Here is a 21583-nt window from a genome sequence, read left to right as displayed (position 1 = left end):
CTTCAGACTCTTACTGTTTATTTGGCTATACATAGTGAATTTAAAGTAGGAGTCAATTTTTTTTTAGTGCAAGTGAAAAGTTCCAAACTCTTTTTAAGACGAGACCTTCCTCAATCTCATTGGCTACCAAATCAATGCCTCATCAACTTTTGATTTTTATTTTTTTAGTATAAGTAGGAAGTTTCAAATTCGAAACTTATGACTTACACTGTCTCTCTCATCAACATTTTTTTTTTAGTTTCAGTGAGAAGTTTCGAGTTCGTAATCTTTAATTTACATTATTGAGCATCCAACCCACCTTTCCCCAAATGCCTCGTCAACTGTTCTTTCTTCACGAAAATTGTCGTTTACATCTTGTTGGCAATTTATTCGCTTACACCTTTAAATAGTTTTTTATTTGGTGCGTTATAGGACTAGATAGGTACACAAAAAAAAGGAGAAAACTTAATCGCACTACTGCTATTATTTTTATCATCTGATTTTCATTTAGACTATATGATAAAATGAATAGTAAAAGTATAATTAATAAAAATTGAGCGTGATTAACATTTCTCAAAAAAGAAAGGTTGATTCACTATTAAACCTTTAAAATTATTATCCACATTCGAATTGCAACAATTCCACAAAAAAAGAGAGTTCATTTAACATCAAGCACCTAATAAATGAACTGCAAAATAAAACTCACAATTTCTTGAAAAATTGAAAATATACTGCATCTAAAATTTCTCAAAATGCTACCATGATTATTATGTTAAAGGTTTTTTTTTTATAAAAAGCAAATTTTATTAACGAATGGTTGGAAATCGTCCAATACGATTTGATTTACATCTCTATCTCAGTGGCAGATTAAAAACGCACTTGAAATAATAACAGATTTACAATTTAATAACAGATACAGTAGATGTGAATGATCTCAAACATATCTAAAAACTATAAGAAGTTTTCTGACTTCTAATAAGATAAATTGCTACAACTACCTTTTGTACATTTGTACATGTTTTAATCAACAAATCTATTAATCAACGAATTCAGGTTTCAATAAATGATGATGAATCGAAAAAGACCCAAAATCTCAAAAAATTTCAGATCTAACAACCAGATTTGAGATCAAGTAACAAAATGAGAATAAAAATAGAAAATCTCACTAGAAATTTCTAAGAGAAATAAATGACTCTTATTAAGAAAATTTAGAAGAGATTTTATTGAAAAACAAATAAAACGAAATATATGGGAGGGATACCATGAGAAGAGGTAGAGAGAAGTTGGAGGAAAGGAGAATTAGAACAAGCGTTATTATTATGTCAAAAGATTTGGTTAACAAGAAGTTTAGGTGCGTTCAACATTTTTAGCAAAGATTGAAACTAATTTGAGAATGTTCAAATGCAGGAGGTGCATTAAAAGTATGTTTGCATTCATATAGTTAGGGCTGCTGTTGAACCGAGTAGCTTAACTCGAGCTCGCAAGCTACTCGGTCAGCAGCTCGGCTCGAGTTGCTTGATAGAAGTCTCGAGTCGAGCTCGAGTTTTAATATTTTGCATTCGAAAGTTCGACGAGTCTAATCGAGTTTTTTATAATATAATTTTTATTTTTATTATTATGAAATGTCAATAATATCATTTATTTAAAATTATATATAAAATATTAATTTTTATTATGTGAGCTTGATTAGGCTTGATTGAGCTCGATTGAGCTTGATTTGTATTGATTACACTTAATTAAATTCGAGCTCGAGTAACATAAATTGATGTCGAGCTCGAGCTCGAGCTCGAATTCTAAAAGCTCGATGAGCTCGAGTTTAGTTATTTTACCTCGACTCGACTCGAATACAACCCTACATATAGTAAATTAAATGCGGCTTAAATATACTAACATATATGCGGACATCCCTTGAGAAAATCCGTATGTCAAATATACTTCCCTACTAATGTTAACATCTACTTAGATATCCTTTGTTTCTACTCCTTTACAAATTTAAAAAATTAATTATTTAAAATTTCCTCATTTGCCTTCATAAAAAATATCTTGTAATTTTCTCAAAGTTTTCGCTATTTTTAATTTATATACTGAGTCGAGATAACATCCACTGTTTTGCAATTAGTAATCCAATTGACTCAACCCATTATATGTTAGAGGTTTTACCGGGAGATTTGTTCCCTCTCTTTCTTATAACCTATTTTAATGTCCAATCAAAGTGGTACTATTGTGGCAAAGCTAAAGGAAATAAGGAATTTGTTTATAAATAAAAAGAATATTTGTGGCCAATGAACAATAAAAAACCACATTGCTGGACAACAATTTCTAACTTCAGAAGATCTACAATATATCCTGTTCGATAAAATTGAATTTTGAGATCTGAATTCTACAATCTAGAAATTAGATAAAATTGAAGTATGAAATCTAAATTGAAAAATCCGAAAATTAAACATTGAAAGTATTAAGTTGCTGAATTGATAAAGATATGTATTTGATAACTAATTGAATTAAAGCACTGAATTGAAATATCCCACATATATTACACTTTCACCTTTTAAAAAAATTATATTTATTTGAATATTTGAAGAGAAAAAAAAGTGTTTTGTATAGGAGAAAATAATTATACAATTGAGAAATAGTACTTAAATGTGTGTATTTATATGTATGTGCGTGTTTGCACATATATCGTGTGCGTCGAATAGAAGAAGAGCAACTATATACATTATGCGAGAGCACGAGAGTATATTATATATATGTGAAAAGTATAATATATGTGATCGATTCAAAAAATTCAATAAAAACTTTTTACTTAAAATTTTGTACACAAATTAAACAGTACTTGATATATTAAAAGGTTAGGTATTTCAATTATCAAATATGTTGAATTCAAAAAGTTCGAATGAATTAATTTTCAGCATTCAGATGGAACTTGAAACAATAGAAGTTTACTATCGAATCCCTCTTCACCTTCCCTTCCCCAGCAACAGTTTTCTGAGTAACAGCTTTCTACATCCACCGTTAAACCCTCGAAAGAACGACCATTGATCAATATGTTAGTAGCTGACCAAGGAAATATATTATATATACAGCATATAGGGTTTACTGTTTATCCAGATTATAAGCTTCATGAAAGGTTACACACATAGGCGGAAAATGAGGTCAGAAGTATTCGAGGAAGGGACCTAGAAATCAAAATTGACAAAGGCGGCGAAGTCAGGAGATATGTGCAGCGAAAAAGCATATACAGCCATGGTTTTCCTTTCCTTTCAGCGAGTACCTTTGTGACATTCACTTGGCAAATGAACCTTTTTAAGCCAAAATGTCATCAATGACCGTACTTATGAGCAAAAACCAAGTAGAATGTTAATGTATCATCTCCTCTCTATTGTGTCAGCTGCATCTAGAAATACTATGCGAAAAGCATTCACCAAGAGCTTCTCGCCCAATCACCTTAAGGGAAGAATCCAAAGGCTGCAAGTCAAGAACTTCGTACCATTGCTCATCCATCTTGCATCTAGTTAAGCTGTGGCAAAGAAACAAACCGTTTTAGCACTTTGTAGAAAGCACCAGGTCAAAAGCAACGATGCACCAGAACCAGTCAGTTGGAAAATGAGAATCACACCATTTGTTACAGATTACCTTTAAGGAAATTCTGATGCTTTCTCCACACCCATAGACCTATATGGAGCGATACTGTGAGTTGCTTCCTCCAGAGGAGCCAATAAATCACTCTCGATGCAATCGTACCTGCAAATAGCCATATCTACCCTCAGATTTTGCCAAAAATAATTTCAATAAAGTCCTAGTCCTTTCACTTAATTATTATAAATAAAACTAGTCCGATTTCTCATTTTCAGATGTTCCTTAGTTCAGTTTCAAGTCTAGTTAGTAAAACTCACAATTTCTTGCAGAGGTTATCGGTAACAGTGGAGAGAGCAATAATCTGCAGTCTGGTATTGAGGACGTCCCTTTCTTCCCAATCAGCAAAAGGCTGTTCCAAAACCATTGAAAGTTTTTCAATGTTAGCCTGAAGCTGCTGCTGCTGGTCCTCGAAAAGGTTCTGTTTTATTTCCCTTTCCTTCTGTGTCATTGCATTCTTGAATAGGTCATCACCGAACATGTAATATGCAAAAGGATAAGAATAGGAGAGAATCCTCCTTGATCTGAAAAGTCTATTGAATCCATCTGTCACCCAGCTAAAATCCCTCGATTCAAGGTTCTTTGCTTCCAAGATCACAATTTTTTGTTGTAACCTGTCCTGCAAAGTAGCTTCAAGCTTCAAAGAGTCTGTGTGGGCTTTGAACTGATTATAATAGTGAGAATAGCGCCAAAGTTGCTTTTTCGCACGCTCAGCATTCTCCAATTCGTCTTCTTTATATCGGCCACAAGTATGACCTTCAATGCTATTCCATGTGTGACTTACGCCAGTTGCTCCACCACAAAGCCAACTGTGAAAATAAGGACAAAACGGTAAATCATGTCATTTAATTTTGGCTAAAGATATCCTAGACAAAATATTAATGACATGCTGTAAAGAAACACAAAGAAGTTATCCCCCATGTACTGAAATATCAGGTAAGCAGTAAGATAGCAGAAAAGACATGCAGTACCAGGATGCAAGCAAAAACCATTCTCTTATATACAAATGAAGATCAAAGACATGCTTTAGAGTTCCTCGCTCCTAAATTTTGGTAATGAATGACTAAAGTTGGTACAGAAAGCAGATAAGACAGAAGTAGCAAGGAGCATGCAGGCAATAAAGTTAACTTGTTAACAAAACATAATGCAGGAAACTTGAGACTACCAATGAACTTGTGGAAAGCAGCTCCAAGCCCTTACTGTGCGTAAGTGCTAACGATGATCAGATCACAAAGTACAGGTATACTAATACATGCATGTGCAAAATGAATAATGTCGTGACTGGACCTATCAAACTGTATGAGCTGAGTCAGAATCTTAAACGAACGAAGAATAGGAAGACGCACCAAAATGGTTGTCCACACACACAACGTACTAGGTTGCATCCTCCATTCTTCTCCACTGGTTTATAACATTTGGGGCAATACTTTGTATTCACTTTAATCCAATTAACCGTCTCTGATTCATCCTGGCACTTTTTCGTCCAAAGCTTCCACATCAGGCATGAACAAGGCGAGTGAGCTTCAGATGAGCAGCTGAAACAGAACTGTACACCACAAGCACATTGAACCTCACAATATTCATCACACTCAACACGAATTGCATTTCCACAATGAGGAACGCTAGGGCACCATTTTACTTTCTTATTATCCTCAATATATGACTCTAAAAGAAACCGATCAAACTTTTCTGCAACATGAGGATCTCTTCCACTAACTAGATTTCTAACATTTTCTTCATCACAAATTGCATAGCACTCGTGGGCCATGCATGTAATCCGTCTACTCTGACCCTCATTTATCTTCACAATAAAATGCTCTGTCCAACCTTAACAAGAGAAAAGAACAGAAAATGCTTACATTCTGCAACGGCAACGACAACGACAACACAGAAGCAGCACTTAATAGACACATCTACTAAACAATTAACTGGAGCATCTAACTCAAGCTATTTTGCTATTGAAATAAACTTCAGTCTACTTAACCCTTTAAATTTGCTGTTTTTACAAGATCTGGTTACAAAATTTAACATTTGGTGAAAGAGATTTCAAAAAAAATCAAGTGAAAATCAGATGCTTGATTTGCATTAACGTGCACCAATAACTCTATTTTTATAGTGCCTGAGAAGTTCAACATGACAAACATCATCAGCAAACTAGTTATTTAACAAATAACCATATTGTTCAATAGTTTCTCATCAACAAGCTTAAAAATTAATTTAAAACTCAAGTTTGTTTGACCTCATTTCTAATTTCACAGAATAACAGGTCTGAGGATGAGTGACTGGAACTACTCCTTGTAGTTCTCATATGTGTTAATTCATTGAGGTATCTCAAATAAATTGAAGTTCTAAATCTGTTATGATTTGGAATATCATAACAGCTGAACAGCTTCTGAGGTTCAATTTTCAGCAACCAGTCCAGACGTTAACTAGAAAACACAGAATTTGTATTTCATTTTAACATATTGTTCCAAGGACCAAGAAATTGATTACAAGTTTTTAATCTTCATATAGAAAGCATGCATATGCAGGATCCTGGCATCACGAGAAAAGTAATATAAAAAGAAAGAAAGCCATTAAGCAAGAGACTCACAGTTGTTGCAAAAACAATGGCCACAATCCATTATCGTGGACTCATTAGCATGGACATCCTCGAAGCAGATTTGACAGGTTACTTCGTCTGAAGACTGAGAGGAGTTAAGATCCTCGCTGCTCCTAACTGATAAACCTGCTGCTGAATATAACCATGCTTTACCTCTGTCTGCAAACACATTAAAAACTCTGTCAACGTCCCAACGGTAATAAATGAGTAAGGTCCGCGCATGGTGCTCCTTTAAGGACAGCAAATCCATTACTCTTTGCAAGTATTCTTTCTGTATAAATCAACATAAGCAACAACTCAAAACTTTATTCTAATTTAGAGTTACTCAAATCAACCAAGCAGACATCTAATGAGTGTGTCTAACCTGTGCAGCCAGAAGAGACTCTTTTCTTATCACCTGCATGAGCAAAAGGCAAGCAACATAATCATGCCAATGTTCCTCTTCTCTTTATAAAAAGTACAATAACGACCTAGATAACATACACAAATCGGTGAATGCCAGATGCATGTAGAAAAGCCGGCAACTTTAAACTCCTGTTTGTTTAGCAGGTTTAAGTTCAGGAATCAGGAGTACGAATATTAGTATCAGAGGTCAAATTCAATCCTTTCCCAATTAAGCTCTCAATCAAGCTAACAAGCACAACCCCTCTTCTAACCCAGAATACATGACTAACCAGAAGAGTAGAAATTCACATTCTTGGGTGCTATATATTTCATCCTCAGTTGATGTGCAATCTATTAGAATTTCAGTAACCGACAGTACCGCTTCCACACGCTGATTTACTAAAAACTTATGTTCAGTAAAGACATAGAAAACTCGAGATGATCATAAGCGATAACAAATCATCTTAAATAAAATTCTTAGTGTCTTAATCTCCAAAACCCAAGCCTTCAGCCCCAGCCTCTTTTCACTCCAACAAAACAGATAAAGATACATAATAGGATAAAGTAGAGGACTTGTAGGACCCCATGACTAACATAAATAAATAAATTTATAAAAGATTAAAGACTCAATTCTTGATCATCAACCAAGGAAACAATAAGAGAAAATATAATTTATACCATACAGGAGGGACCTTTGCTGCAACAAGAAAAGTCGGTCTCAAGTTCTGGGTCTTGGAGCCCATCAACAGAGTCTTCTCCGTCATCATCACAAACTCGATCACAGTACTGATCGTCACTGCTTCCATTGTAATAATCCCCCATTGCACTCAATTTTATTTGGGCTTACAGTCTTATACGTGGAACGATCAAAATTTAATCCGGCAACTGAATTCCTCCCCACAATGTACAGTGTGGAAATTAACAAATAATTAGAAAACCCAACTGGGAAAATAGTAACAAGGTGAAAAACAGATGATGATTTTGTGAAGTGCTTATTCTGATTAAAGGTTTTGATCGGTTAATCATAATCTTCTTGTTTAACGAGGGCGTGAGGGGGATGGGTTTTATCATTTATTGTTAAGAAAAGTAACTTTGAATAATGTTACCTCTTTTGTGGAAAGCATTCCATTCAGGCTTAGGAGTCTTTTGGTGAAAAGAAAAATCTCTTGGGTGTCTATTTCCTTGAGATTAGCCATTTTTTGCCCTTTATTTTACTTAGTAGTAATATTTTCGAGACTCATGTTTCAAGATTGGGTCCTTGATGTAGATGGATAACGAAAAGTTCTAATCAAGTTAGGAAACAGCGCGTTGGATGTACCTAGTTCAAGTTCATTTAGGAAACGGAGTGTTGGTGTACTTTGACCTTTTAAGAAACCATTTTTCCTGAATTTTCTTAGATTAGAATTAATTTTTCATTTGTCACGGAAGAAGAAAATAAAGAAAATAGATAATAGTACTTGTATTTGTTATCTTTAATGGAAGAGTATATATATGGGAAAGAATTTGGGAAGACAACTAGGAGGGGCATTTTGGTGTTTCTCTCTAGCTTTCAGTAACCATTTTGTCTCAATCTTTTTGTACATGCCATTGGGCGTTAAGCAAGAGACTATTCTTTTTTTTTTTTTGTTAGCAACGATACATTTGTATAATCTACTCTATTCTAATCTAAGGGGGAAGAGGAGCCTAAGAAGGCTGTGATAAAGGACTAGTAAGTATACAGACCCAACTAGACCAAGAAAGTGCTTTGACACAATTCTTAAATTTTTTTCGCTGCAAAACCCAAGGAGGGACTTAAGCCCCTCCCCAGTGGCTACTGAGCCATTGGCCCAGTGGTTAAGCAAGAGCCTATTCTGGGCAAAACCTTTTACAAACAGCTTTGCTCAGGAGCCAGGAGAGGAGGCAACTGCTGTCATTAACAAAAGATACACTGATCGATGCACTTTGGGCATGTATTTTTACGAAACCAGCAACAATGGAGCACAGAAAAATGCATCCACGCAAATCTGTCCTCGACAACATGAACAAATCCTCTGTTTTGAGATTCTAGACTACTGTAAAGTCCTTACTGCCAATTTTGATGTTAGTCAGGTTCATTTGTATAGTGGTATGGTTATAGGTTCCTTTTCCATCCATTTTGCTGTACTTGTTTAAGGGTTCTGTGACTTCTGTCCCTGAACTTATGTACTCCATTTTGCTTATCAATGAGAAAAATGAGCTTACCCACCAAAAAAGAAAAACTCTGTTTTACCCCTGTATTCCTCCCCCACTTTCTTTTCCACCCTGCTCTCCAGTCTTCTCTCTCCTGCTCTATTGTAACCACGCAAATCTGAATTATTCTACATCTCGTAATGGTGATGTGCCTAGTGTTGCAGTGTTGGCTGTGGTGGTAGGGATGGCGGTGGAGTGATGGCAGTGACAGTGATAGTGGCGATGGTTTGGTGAGTTTGTGTTGTTGATGGGGGTCTCGTATATACAAGTAGCTGAGAATAGCACCACCTGTAATCAGAACGACAGAAAACTTTATGCAAGGGAAAACATATTTGCTCAATCAAAGATACGGTTCAGCATCTTCATAGAAGATTCTTCTAGGGTCTGCCTCAAATTGGCGTTTGTAAATTTAGCGGATGCATTGATTGCATCAAAAATAAATTCTGAATAGTGACAATTGCAGAAATAAGGGCGTCACCTCAGTTCCCTACGTATACAGCGACAGATTTACAGAAATGTTACACATCCCAGCTTTCAACCTTATCTTCATTTGTCCATGATATCAGGATCCCTGATGTCCATTTCAACCGCAAAATGAAATACCAAACCAGCAAGACCGCATGGTGGAAATACCAATTAGAGTGAAAAAAAAAAAAAGTCAATCAGCAACATTTTAATGACGAAAAAACATATTCAAATCACCAATATGTGGGGCTCAGACATTCATAGAGCAGTTTACAGTTGTTCAGCAACAAAACCAAGTCCACAAGTACGATCTACCACCAGTAAGAACATGGGACCAGCAAGCCAAAAACTGAATCCATCTGCAGAACTCAATTCTAAACTAGGACCAGTAACCCTTGCCATCCATAGTTCTACTTCTTTCCACAGGGGTTCAATTCCCTTTCCTTGCCAGGTTTATTTTAGGTTACTGCGAGCTAGAACTTTGGTAATGAATAAAGAAAATGATCACATTGCACTCGTTTATGGCACAAAGGTTCTCAGCATGTTCAATGAAATCATCAATCGATAAGAGCAATACTTTGTACCAGCAAAACTTACTGATGACCAAACCAGCACAAGACACATCAAATAATTGTTTTAATTTTCTAGAAGCTTAACATGTTGAAGTATTCATTAGATGTTCTAGTAGAAACCTTTGATATTCACCGTGTAGAAGTGATCCCACAAACTTTTATATTACATTTCATTCTCTCCGAAATTAAAAAGTGCAAAAATATCTCATATGTCTGGTAGACTTAAACATATCTATTGATATGTTTTCACGATTTATGATACTCCACTAGGCAAAGGGATCGATATATGTCATATGCCTTGCACTAATCATGGATAAATGTTTCCACATTGAGGTAAATATGAATGGTGGAAATCCGAAGGGTTACAAATTACAATACCCATTGTAGTGCTCTAGGAATAACATGCATCAGAGAGGAGGCATCCAATATTTTTTCCATGATCCAGAAGATAATATGACACACTTTTGCTTTTCATCTAGGACTACCAATAACAGAATGCCAGCCTTATTATTGCTTGAAGGCCAACAAATTGCAGTACAGGTCAAAGAACTTATCAATCATAACGGAGGAACTGAGCTTGATGTATTTAAGAAATTCAGTAATTCCCAACATAATGGCGCCCTAGCCCTTCATTTCACAGTGCATAACACAATGCCCTTAATGATTCATTCTCACCCTGCAAGGTGTCCAACGTAGCGGTCTTAGTGTCAAGTAATCTTTTTAAATGCAAGGACTTTGTGTGTAGCATATACTGTCGACAAAAAAAATGTCAGTTCAATACCCTTCAATATTACAAGGAGACATGCTACTTGCTTTGCCCACACTAAAAGTCTTAGCAGTCACTTAGAAATTACTTTAATCCTTTTCCTTCACTGAACAGCTAATAATAAGAAGCTTGCATGTGTTTTCCAAGTGCACATGTACACAAGACGAGAAATTAGGTAGAGCTTTCCGCAAAACCTTGTATACAAAGTCTAACCTCAACGCTTGGAGTATTGTGGGGCTTTTCGGGCCTTCTTGAGACCAACTTTCTTCCTTTCAACCACTCTCGCATCCCTTGTCAGCAATCCTTCTTGCCTCAGAGGTGTTCTATGACTCTCACTGACTTTCAGTAGAGCACGAGCAATGCCAAGAGATATTGCCTGAGCCTGCCCTGATAAACCACCACCTTGTGCTTTGACAAACACATCATAACTGCTCTCATATCCTAAAGTGGCCAAAGGGGTTTTCACGTACTGAAGCCACAGTGGATTTCCTTGAAGATATTCCTAAATGCCATGAAATTTCTACAACAATCAGAGCATTTAACATATAAAGCAGCTGCAGGTCCAACATTAGTGTTGCACACTGTGTAAAGAAGCAAAATCCCATCTCAAGAACAAAAATGAAACTTAAGATGAAGGATAAAGTAAGCTTAACTCGGTTCTAGACTTCAAGCACAAAAAGTAATCAGCAAGTTTACACCTTTACGGTATGAGCATTCAAATTTCTTCCATATTCAGTACACAATTAACTAGACATAATTAAGGATAGCTAGAATTAATACAGGCCAACTAACGAAGTTGCTAAAACAACACCATCACTGCAAAAAATATGAAGAATAAAAATCCCATCTTGAAAGAGGGGGAAAAAAAAAGAAAAACAAATTCCAACTCCAGAAATCATATAAATTCTAGCTACAGCAATGATCACCGAGTTTGCACCCTTGTGGAACATTCTTTTTGTAACAATTTCCACACTAATACTACAAAGTTAAAACAGCCCAAAAGTAGGAGAATTCAAGTACCTTAGCGTCACGGTAGTTGATGATGATTTTGCCAGAGCCCTCTTGGAGGACAACCCGGGCAATGGCACTCTTCCGGCGGCCGGTGCCGATGATGGTCTGGGCTGCAAAACCTCCGGGAAGTCTGGATTTGACTAGCTGCTTGAGGTCGGCAGTCTCCAAATCAACAAGGGACGGGACAGCAGCAGCGGAGGCGGCAATGACGGGAGTAGAAGTCTTAGATAAGGAAAGGGACTTAGCAGAAGTGAAGGAGAGAGCGGAGGCATGGGGTTTTTGGGAAATTTGGGAAGAGAAGGAGAGAAAAGCCAAGGATGAGGCCAGAGAAGATAAGGAAGTCGCCATGGCTTTTTGCTCTTCGTTGTTCGTGTAGGAGAGGGCACTCCACTTGTAGTATAGTCTTAGGCGATAATGTACTTGAATTGACTGAAGTGCCCTCTACTCTTCCCCCCCCCCCCCCCCCCCCCTCTTAAGGAACCCATATTTGCTAAATATTTCTATTTTGCTTCTTTTTTTTTTCATTCGTAAATAAAAGCATGAGAAAATATAAGATTCGAGTTCACTGACATTTGATGAGGAAATTGATCCAGTATTTGACTTGGAATTACCTTTATAATTTTGAAAATTGGGGAATGCATTTAAGTTCGGATCTCTTTATGTCTTCTAAATTTGGACACTCAATTTGTATGTTAATAATTACAATTATTGGCTTTTTTTGGAGCCTTTTGGGCAATAAATTACAATTATGCTAGGCATCTTTGGATTATTGATGCAAACGATTATGTAGTGGTCATTTGTCATACAAAATGAGTCCTCGTGCTTTAGTACTCTACGCTTTCTTTACTACTTCTTCCTCACTTCCATTCCATGAAAGTGAAATTTTTCTTTGCAAAAAATATTCAGGGACAAAATGCTGAACTGCAAATTTTGAAACTCTACTCAGGATCCCAACACATGCTAAAATGCTAATGGTACCACTTTTTGCAACAAGCCTTCATGAGTGGAGATGCCGAAAGAAATTTGAGAGTGGCAAAGGGTAGAATGCTCACTTCTTTATCCCAGTTTCTGATTGAAGCAATGATTATTAGTATTACAGTCTGCAGACAACCCAAAGTTAATCAATTTGGAGTTGATTGCAAATATCAAAGTGCGTCCAGAGAAGACAGATAAAAGCCACATATATGCCATATCTCCAAAGTGAAATGTGAATACCAACAGGATGCAAATGTAATAGCAGCCCAGGCCACGTTGACACATGCTATAAGAGATTGCCATCCAGCTCCAATTGCAACTCCCGCAAGAATGTTAAGCAAAATCTTTCTAGAAAGTCTCTTTGTTGCATGAAGTCCACTCTGCTGTTCGTCGGATGCAACTTGAGATGGTCCTTTTGCAAGATGTATAGTTTTCATCTATCCATCAATTCGTCAGGCCAAAACTCTGGATGTCCAGAATAATCTGCCCGAAAGAGTGCCTAGACCCAATAGTCTGTATTTATAGAGACTATCATACCAATAGGAAATTATCAGAATTAAGAGATGATCAACAATTCAGGGGAAACTGTTAATAGGCTTCAATATTCAACAGCAAAGCTGCACAAGCCAAAGGTCAGTTTTCAAAGAATGCAAGTCTGAAGAGCATTTAAGATAGTTCTAGCACTACAAAGCCAAAAGATGGAAAAACATTAACAGTGTATTTATCTTTAATTGTTGTATGCAAAATATTTGCGAAATTTTGACCACATTCATGCAGTCAATCAGTTGCCAATCATGTTAGCCTCTGTTCCGCGACATTTGATTATCTGAAGTCAAAGTATACTGGCTTTATTTTCCTCGCCTGAGAATTAACCAAGTACAGTTAAGAGAATGGGAAGTCCTATGATCTATATTAATATTGCTGACCAGCAGCCCTAGAGATGACAGTGGTCTCTCCAAAAAACTCAAGAACAGGAGGAGCAAATATGAAAATGGGAAGCAAAATGGTGGCAGTGGTAACAACGATTATCCATGATCTCTGCATGTATATCCCAAGTATCCTTATTTGTCCTGCGCCAAATGCTTGTCCGCATAAAGTCTCCAGGGCACTCCCTATTCCCAACTGCAAAGGTCAACTGGAGTAGTGACAATTGCATGCAGAAGTAACAGAGAAAGAAGTTCAAGTGTGTAACCAATGAGAAGTGCATCAATGGAACTTAATTAGATTTTGTTACATACCATGAGTCTAAATGCAAGGCCAGAAATGACAGAGTTACCGATGGAGACAGCGGCGAGTTCAATCTCCCCAACAAAACCAACAAAAGTTAATGTGATAGCGTTCAATGAGTACTGACAAATGGCTCCCAGAGTAATGGGACCAGCTATCATCCATAACTTCTTAGACTCTATACCGAATCTTTTACCGATGCCCACATTTTTCTGGAGTTCTCCTTCACCAGGGTGACCATCAAGAAGTAGCTCCCCCCAGTTCCCCATGACTCAAGCAGGCAGAGTTGGATTTCCACTGACGTTATTATTGCTTTCTTACGATTTCAGCAAGGATTATCTATCAGCTGTCATGGAAGCAAGTTGGCTATGGCTGTGGGTTGATTCAACACAAGAACCTAACTCGCCCCTTCGTTAAGAGAAATTTGTAAGAGTTTGTAGCTTAGCTTTATATGTGCAAGCAACATTGCAAATGGAGATATATGAAGTTTGAGGTATTCTTATAATTTTGTGTTGTCCTCCATTGCATACTTGGTCGATGAGAGGTTTGAATGGCAGCTGGCGGATTTGCTCTCGTCGATTCAATCCTTTTCACAACCTAGCTAAGTCTGGCGTATTTGCTCTCATCAATTCATCGTTTTCTTTACCCCTGGCTCTTCCTTGTCCAGAGAAATAGAGATTGATGCCAGCACAGGTTGGCTCGATTGGCAAGAATGATCACTTCCTCATAAAAAATTGTATATTCAAATTCCGCTATCAATGTGAAATTGCACTGACGAATGGTGTGTAAAAAGTAAGACTGTGTTTGTATTGATAGACAATGTGTAAGAAATAAGACTGTGTTGGTAGACAATATGTAAGGAGTAAGAATCTATTTAAGCTACCTATTAGAGGTATGTCCTAATCCGTGATAGTAATCGAAGCCGAATTCATCCAAATACTTTTATTAAAAAAAAAAAGGGGTGAGAGAGAGAGAGAGAGAGATTGATGAATGACACGTGACATTTTTAGCTCATCATTAATTGCCTTCCGTGTTTTGAAACTCAGGTTAAACCGACCTGTTTGATCGATCGAACCGCAAACCAATCATGATTTCGGTCTGGTACATACTTTGGGTTGATTAAACTTAAGAACTAATGAGAATCGTGCGAATTTGAATGAACAGCTGAACTGGCAGTTTTTTATTTTTGTCTATTAAACTGAAAAAAAAAAATGAATAGGTTCTTATTCTCCAAAGGTTAGTCATTAAGTGCCACATCCATTTACTTTCTTCTCATTTTCTGTCTCTTATTAAGTTTGAATCTCTACTTTCTAGTTTCATGATTTCATCCAAGCCCCATTTAAAAAAAAAAAAAAAAAAACAAAGTTGCAATCTTTAATCCCCAAATACATGGTTTAAATTCATAATGTCTAATTCCTAAAGACATGAATTTTGTTTAATTTCAGAATATTATAATATTCTTGGGTAGAATTTAAGATTATATTTTAGTAAATACAATTGAGATGAAATTTATTTGTTTGAACTTATAATTTTTAAAAAATTTTTGTGATAGTCCAAGTTCTTTAAAAATATCAAACTTTTTATCAGATAAAATCCTAAATTAGTCAATTGAATATCTTATCCTGTGCATATATATTTATATAATTTATTTTTAAAAAAATTCATTGAATTGAAGTTGAACTGAGATCGATTGAACTGCGATCCAAACACCTTGCTGGTTCAATTAACGGTCCGAGTTTCAAAACATTGATTGCCTCCTCTTCTTTTCAGTTTCTGTTAAAATTGAAGTGGGGGTACTTCAATTTGGTAACTTTTTCAAATTCCAGTAGAATTTGAAGCTGACAAGGAAAGTTGAAACCCGACCAGCCATTCCTCTTCCACCACACCACATGGTACTCTCCATTCCACCTCCACCCCAACCCCGACCCAACAAACTTTCCTGGAGTCTTTTTGCTGTTAAAAACAAGGAAAAGGTGGGTATTACTCCTGATTTTTTTTTAAAGAAAAAAAATCTACAAAGATGCATCAATTCCATTTGACAGGGTTCTATTTTCTCTACTTTTGGGTCCTTTAGATCCATGCTTGAGATTCTCAAACCAAAAAAAAAAAAAAAAAAAAATCTTTCACGGCAATAACAATGTTAGATATCCAATAGATTCCTCATGATTAATGAAAATCCTTAAATCCACTGTGACCGCATTCTAAGCTGGTCCAAAAGAGATTTATCTCCCGACAGGGCTAAAACCTTGCCATTCACATCATCCATAACAAAGGCATGGCATTGTATAAAGGATAAAATCATGAGGAAGTCCTTGAAACAACTGTTAATGACATAGTAATCACCGTTGCAAATCACCTAGCATGAAGCTGAGAAAGTGTTAGTGCATGGCAAGAAGATACCATATGCACCTCATCTGAACCAAGAAGCAGGCTTGCCGTACCAGTCACAGAAAGCAACGTCAAAGATGGAAAGTTCACAAAAGGTCACAGCTCGTATGCTAGTTTGATAATCACATCTGATCGATGGAAAATCATAAATTGGATTTGCTGGAATGGGCTCAAATTATTTAACAACGGTACTCCAATGATAACACTAATCTTGTAAGGGTTCAAATACTGATAATCGAAAGTTAACTGACGGATATAATGTCAGCAAGTGACTATTCTTCAAAAGGCATGAATCCATCAGTGAATGGCTAAGAATACATTAAGGGTCCAGGTAAATAATTTGAGCTTGTACTGAAGCTCTCCGGAATCGGAGCAACTCCTTCATCAGTTCTTTTAGCAACTCCCATCCTCCATCGGTTGAACCAGGCTTAACAGTCATTTTCTCGAGAACAGGTGAATTTGCAAGCAGAAATTTGATAAAATTCAGTTCTTGTCTGAGACCAGAGATGCCAGCAATTTTAACAAATCGCAGTTGATTAAATGGACAATTTTCATAATCTTCTTCCACAATATTTGCAGAAATTCTCATGGCACTCTGCTCCTCTGGCCGAGCCTGGTTAAAGTTCATCAAATCAATAGAAAGTAAATTCCCGAGTAGCAATGTCTAAATGAGTTCTTTAAAAAAAGCACTAGGCGAGTGGTAAGAATCATGAGGTAGCAAGATAACATTAAAATTTGACAGAACAATGTATCACATGACAAATTTTGAAGTACTAAACTCGTGAAGCAGGATGTACTCACCAACATCTCAAGCTCCTGTAGATTAGGTGAACTTCTAAGAAGGCAAAGAGCAGCCAAACTCTCCTCTACGTCATTGAAATTTATCCTTAGGGAAAGAAAGCTGAGCTCAATACAAGGTGTAGGCAGTCTTCCAGGAACTTTACCAGCTGTCAAATACTAAAGACAAGTAGAAGATAATGGAAGGCAATCAGATTCAGACATGAATCAAGGATTAGGTATTTCCAAAATTATTCAATCAGTTGTACAACTTCTTTCTTCTATGCACTCAGTAAGACCATGAACAGGTAAAGAAGTAAGTAGAGGATGTTAAGATGCAACTGTTAACCAATTCACTTAATTGACTAAACTATCAAATAACAACTAAATCTGCTCAAAGCAATTCTTTGAACATTAACTATTGTATAAGATCTTACATCTATCTTGTAGTGATAGCAAAAACCGCATACCTTCAAGAAATAACTCTGCACCTCAAGCCTTTGTATTCGAGGCAGGTGAGCAAAAAACTTAATCAAATTTCCAGCACTGCCAAAAGTATGATTACGATCAAATCCTGTGTTTGTATACAATCCAATGGACACTACAGCTAGCTGGAAAGTATCCTGGAAGCTCACGTTTTCAAATACACCTCCAATGTCAAAGAAAAGAAGATTCGGCGCATGAATATTAAGATTCGTGAAACCATCAAAATTCATGAGTGTAAGTCTCTCAAGCAAAGGGCAACTAGATATTAGATGCTCAAATGCATCTTGGTCCATTGTAATGTGCTGAAGATCTATGCTCTTTAAATTTTTAAACCCATCAAACGTAGCTGGGGGTCTTAAAAGACAATTAAAGAGCTCCAAGTGAATCAAGTTTTGGCAAAAGTATATAGATGATGGGAGCTTGTATCTATGGCCTTTCCATATCTCAAGAACAAATTCCTTTAAGGCGCCTCTTGATAAAAACAGGATCCATCTATCAATATCGCTGACACCTTGAACATCACGGTGAGAGAGCTTAAATTTTTGTATCGGCCCAGAATGGAGTAAAAGGACATGGTCAACAATGTTAACAAGCTTATTCTTAATTAGGGTCTGATCTTGTGATGAAACCAAGACAGATTGGTTATCAAATACGAGGTGTGGAAGTGTATCCCATTTGTATCTCCACTTGCTTGACAAGACACTAGTTCTTACAGCATCCCTCAGTGACATATGGGACAAAATCTTGTCTATGATATGTCCTGGTAAGTTGCTAATCTTATCCACCTCCATTTCCAATTTGCAAAGGAACTTGGGTGGTTCCCGTTGCTTCTGCATGTCAAAGACACAAAGAAACTTGGTCAAATGATCATTGGAGAAAATACTTACCTAGTTTGCATCAAGCACAGTTAGATGTACAACTTCAGATTAATAAGGCACACCTATCTAAAAGTAACTGAGCATAGAGCAAAAGAAGGGGGAGGATGGAAGGAGTGGTACTAATGACATTCCTTGAATTCCACAATTCCCCTCAATTCAAGTACCAACAACAGCATGGGCAACCTTAAGCACTTACTTGCCAACATTTATTGGTGAACACCAGTCATTCTGACTGCAGTGCAAGTTGCTCTGCTATTTTCTTTTTTCAACTGATTAATCTAGATATAGAAGGTTCAACAAATTTAACTTTTCTTTAGATTTTGTAATTCGGTAGAGCTCCTCCAATAGTAAAATATAAGACAAGAAAATATATTTTTTCATCAAAACAGTGCTCATATTTCCCCTAAATTCCAGAAGATCGATACAATTCTGCTGTGGATGTAACTATAATCTATAAAACTAAATGCACTTCTGGAGCTATGCTTGAAGCTTGGTTGACAAGAGAACAAAACTACAGCTTCAACATGTACTTGAACTTTTATGGAGATAAGGACAAAGGAGAGGGAAATGATATCATTCAAAAGAGTGATAGGTTACAACTCCAAAGTCTGTAGCATAAAGCTGAAAGCTTGAGTGCACAAGAAAAATACACCATATGCACATAATTACTCTTAGAAGCTGTCTTACCATGCTACTCATCTATGGCAATAAAAACAATTGATGGCTGCACCTCAACGGCTGCAAAACAAGCAAAATGTCACCAACTGCTACCTTTTGATTTGCACATGTAATCAATCGAGAATATCAGTTTTACGCAATTCTTTGCAATCAATCACTGTTGTGTGCAAGAAATACATCCAATCATACAAAATTTCACAATGAAAGTCACTGGAGGTAGACAGCGAAGAAGGAAACTTTTATGTTTTACAGAATAGTATCCCATCCCTACAACTTCATGTTGATTGCTTCCAATTGCAATGCACCCTCCTCCCCTCCAAAATCTGAACCTTTTTTTTTTGGCCAAGTTTTGTTTTTCAGCCTCCTATAACAATTCAATTTCAGAACCAACATAGGAAATGCAGAACCAATCTCTCATCCAAAGACTGACCAAGGCATAAATTCCTGAAAACAGTAATGCATCTTACACTTGCAAAATCAAAAGCCTTTTAGCTTCAGAACACTATATTCAAAACATTTATAACACATGCACTATACATCAAATTCTTCCAACCAAAAAGAAGATTCTCTTCTCAAAAATCAAGTTTTGACACAAAGCAGACTTCATAAGCCTTATCAAACTCTAATACATGACTAAACAAGGAAAAGACATCGAATCACCCTAAAACAAAAATGTCGATATTATGGAAACCCAAATTAATCCCTTCCACACCCCAATCTCACCTACAGCGCAAAAACCTCAATCTATACCACAACAGCCTGAGACCCACATTAGCTCCCAGAAAAGCGGAACTTCTCTATCCTTAGTAAAAACAAGAACCAAGGAGCTAATTTAAGTTCCAATATAAGTTGCTTAAGCGTTCAATACCCAATCCCCGAGAGAATCAGCATTCCATCAATAGATTATGATTCCAAATTACAAAGTTTTTAAGTACAAATCCATCAACCTATTGTAATCGTTTCTCTTTTCTTTTGCCAAATTAGTCAGCAGCCTGAACGATACCAAAAATTTTCGCAAAGGGTATTTGACCGTAATCTAAAAGGGTCATTGGAAAATTGTTCAAAGCTGTAATCAGAGAAAACTAAATTACATATCAATTAACGTGATGAGAAAAAAGACAATTAAACAAAAAGGTGCATTCAGGAAAGAATAAGAATTAAAAAAAAAAAAAGAAAAAAGAAAGAGTACGAGTTGGATAGAGATATTATTAAAAAAAAAACCCAATTTATTATAACACCTAAAGTAGTGAAATATGAAGAACAGGGCTTGGGAACTCACAGGATGATTCTTTTCAGGCTCAAATTGGCAGATAAGAAGCATATAAAACGGCTGTCAGGAGCATTTTTGCCGAGTGGGAAGCCTGAAGGGAAATTGAGAGACTTATTAAGAATTGAAGGAGGGGCCCTCAAAATATTGGAAATTTGGTGCTCCGTCCATTAAAACTGGGGCCTACATGCCCTTTCCCTAGAGATGTAATCGAGCCGAGTTGAGCTCGAGTAGTGCTATACTCGAGCTCGACTCGACTCATATATCTCTAGGCTTGAGCTCGGCTCGAGCTCGATCGAGTCAAAAAAATTGATACTCGAAACTCGACTCGATGTACTCGCGAGTAGCTCGAAACTCGACTCGATAAGGCTCGATAACGAAGAGTATTTTGTAAATTCCATATAACTTATACTCATAATGGTCATTTTATAATTATAATACATATATATTATTTAAATTATAAATATATTATTTAAATAACCCCGACTCGACGAGTCTCGAGCCGGGGATTTTTGACTCGAAACTCGACTCGATTTTCATTCGAGCTACTCGAAACTCGGCTCGAACTCGGTCAACCCGAGTTCGAGCCAAGTCGTTGACCAAGCTACTCGCGAGTAGCTTGGCTCGCGTACACCCCTACCTTTCCCCATATTCAATTACTTTAAAGGGATAATTTCAGAAACCTCTTCTGAGATTTCTAGTAATTATAGAGACCTCTCCTTCAGTTTATTAAATTATATCTACCGCCTTTACTTTTAGTATTTATATAACAACACAGGCCCAAAAGACTATATTTTTCTCAAAAATTCTAAACTATCTTTTTCGTTACAAAAATTATTTTATCAATTGCTTTCTTTCATATTTCAACCAAATCCACTATACTAACAAACTAACCTAACAAATAGTCTAATTCTAAATTATAAACCCAAGTAATTACATCATTATAATCATAAAATTACTTCTCCCAAAGCATGCATCCAATTCTGAAGATTCGTTCCATTCTTCAGAAATATTCTCACCATATGGTTCCATGGAATGATCAAACTCACAATCAGCTGCTCTTATATTTGCATAATCTTCAATATAGAATGCCATGATTTGGTTCTATATAAGTGGTTTAACTACTCCTACTACATGAGCCACATTATGACTTTGAAGAAAATCCTTAGGAGAGATTTAGGCATGGATGGAATTAATCAAGTTTAAGATAAAGAAAAGCATCATTATGACTATAGAAATCTTCAAAAAATTCATTTTGCCAAAAATCAAAATCCTATTTACAACTAA

General features: G+C 36.4%; 4 protein-coding genes across 14 annotated transcripts; all 4 read right to left on the bottom strand.

Annotated features, from left to right (window-relative positions):
* Positions 1-3026: 3026 nt before the first annotated feature.
* Positions 3027-7845, bottom strand: LOC113714500 (probable E3 ubiquitin-protein ligase ARI1). Of its 6 annotated transcripts, none has more exons than XM_027238370.2 (8): positions 7705-7845; positions 7277-7483; positions 6579-6611; positions 6206-6485; positions 4959-5439; positions 3873-4421; positions 3613-3720; positions 3266-3496 (listed from the first exon to the last, which is right to left on the bottom strand). In XM_027238370.2, the coding sequence occupies exons 2-7, from the start codon at positions 7418-7420 to the stop codon at positions 3615-3617; spliced, it is 1593 nt and encodes a 530-aa protein (XP_027094171.1). In that variant the 5' UTR covers positions 7421-7483; positions 7705-7845; the 3' UTR covers positions 3266-3496; positions 3613-3614. The 6 variants fall into 6 exon arrangements, with proteins under 6 accessions (XP_071925067.1, XP_027094176.1, XP_027094171.1 ...); XM_027238371.2 differs by having other exon boundaries at positions 7282-7483; XM_027238373.2 differs by having other exon boundaries at positions 6206-6373; positions 7282-7483.
* Positions 7846-9137: 1292 nt separating this feature from the next.
* On the bottom strand, positions 9138-12042 carry LOC113714501 (small ribosomal subunit protein uS9c-like). Of its 2 annotated transcripts, none has more exons than XM_027238377.2 (3): positions 11630-12042; positions 10823-11111; positions 9138-9377 (listed from the first exon to the last, which is right to left on the bottom strand). In XM_027238377.2, the coding sequence occupies exons 1-2, from the start codon at positions 11966-11968 to the stop codon at positions 10824-10826; spliced, it is 627 nt and encodes a 208-aa protein (XP_027094178.1). In that variant the 5' UTR covers positions 11969-12042; the 3' UTR covers positions 9138-9377; position 10823. The 2 variants fall into 2 exon arrangements, with proteins under 2 accessions (XP_027094178.1, XP_027094179.1); XM_027238378.2 differs by lacking the exon at positions 9138-9377 and adding an exon at positions 10111-10519.
* Positions 12043-12660: 618 nt separating this feature from the next.
* LOC113714333 (protein DETOXIFICATION 33) lies at positions 12661-14431 on the bottom strand. 4 transcript variants are annotated; one of them, XR_011822325.1, is made up of 3 exons: positions 13834-14431; positions 12836-13717; positions 12661-12720 (listed from the first exon to the last, which is right to left on the bottom strand). XR_011822325.1 is itself a non-coding variant. In XM_072068479.1 (2 exons), the coding sequence occupies exons 1-2, from the start codon at positions 14089-14091 to the stop codon at positions 13560-13562; spliced, it is 429 nt and encodes a 142-aa protein (XP_071924580.1). In that variant the 5' UTR covers positions 14092-14431; the 3' UTR covers positions 12661-13559. The 4 variants fall into 4 exon arrangements, 2 of the variants coding, with proteins under 2 accessions (XP_071924580.1, XP_027093936.1); XR_011822326.1 differs by having other exon boundaries at positions 12840-13717; XM_072068479.1 differs by having other exon boundaries at positions 12661-13730.
* Positions 14432-16365: 1934 nt separating this feature from the next.
* Positions 16366-20444, bottom strand: LOC113714761 (F-box/FBD/LRR-repeat protein At1g13570). 2 transcript variants are annotated; one of them, XM_072069153.1, is made up of 6 exons: positions 20309-20414; positions 19219-19393; positions 19039-19089; positions 17458-18303; positions 17012-17167; positions 16366-16823 (listed from the first exon to the last, which is right to left on the bottom strand). In XM_072069153.1, the coding sequence occupies exons 3-6, from the start codon at positions 19048-19050 to the stop codon at positions 16530-16532; spliced, it is 1308 nt and encodes a 435-aa protein (XP_071925254.1). In that variant the 5' UTR covers positions 19051-19089; positions 19219-19393; positions 20309-20414; the 3' UTR covers positions 16366-16529. The 2 variants fall into 2 exon arrangements, with proteins under 2 accessions (XP_071925254.1, XP_027094620.1); XM_027238819.2 differs by lacking the exon at positions 19219-19393 and having other exon boundaries at positions 20309-20444.
* Between the last annotated feature and the right edge of the window lie 1139 nt (positions 20445-21583).

This window comes from Coffea arabica, chromosome 10c (assembly GCF_036785885.1).
Source record: "Coffea arabica cultivar ET-39 chromosome 10c, Coffea Arabica ET-39 HiFi, whole genome shotgun sequence".
In the NCBI taxonomy this organism is placed as follows: Eukaryota; Viridiplantae; Streptophyta; class Magnoliopsida; order Gentianales; family Rubiaceae; genus Coffea; species Coffea arabica.
Note: the sequence above shows the minus strand (reverse complement) of the source record. Positions and strands in the feature narration are given on the sequence as shown.

Excerpts from the sequence above, each read along its gene's own strand:
- LOC113714500 (XM_027238370.2), bottom strand. The coding sequence starts at position 7,420 with ATGGGGGATTATTACAATGGAAGCAGTGACGATCAGTACTGTGATCGA. Across the intron at positions 6,612-7,276 it reads GCAAAGGTCCCTCCTGTATG|GTGATAAGAAAAGAGTCTCT; the intron begins GTATAAATTATA and ends TTGCTCATGCAG. Across the intron at positions 3,721-3,872 it reads GATAACCTCTGCAAGAAATT|GTACGATTGCATCGAGAGTG; the intron begins GTGAGTTTTACT and ends GGCTATTTGCAG.
- LOC113714501 (XM_027238377.2), bottom strand. The coding sequence starts at position 11,968 with ATGGCGACTTCCTTATCTTCTCTGGCCTCATCCTTGGCTTTTCTCTCC. Across the intron at positions 11,112-11,629 it reads TCAACTACCGTGACGCTAAG|GAATATCTTCAAGGAAATCC; the intron begins GTACTTGAATTC and ends CATGGCATTTAG.
- LOC113714333 (XM_027238135.2), bottom strand. The coding sequence starts at position 14,091 with ATGGGGAACTGGGGGGAGCTACTTCTTGATGGTCACCCTGGTGAAGGA. Across the intron at positions 13,718-13,833 it reads GCCTTGCATTTAGACTCATG|TTGGGAATAGGGAGTGCCCT; the intron begins GTATGTAACAAA and ends TGACCTTTGCAG.
- LOC113714761 (XM_027238819.2), bottom strand. Across the intron at positions 17,168-17,457 it reads TGCAGAGTTATTTCTTGAAG|TATTTGACAGCTGGTAAAGT; the intron begins GTATGCGGTTTT and ends ACTTGTCTTTAG. Across the intron at positions 16,824-17,011 it reads TACAGGAGCTTGAGATGTTG|GCTCGGCCAGAGGAGCAGAG; the intron begins GTGAGTACATCC and ends AACTTTAACCAG.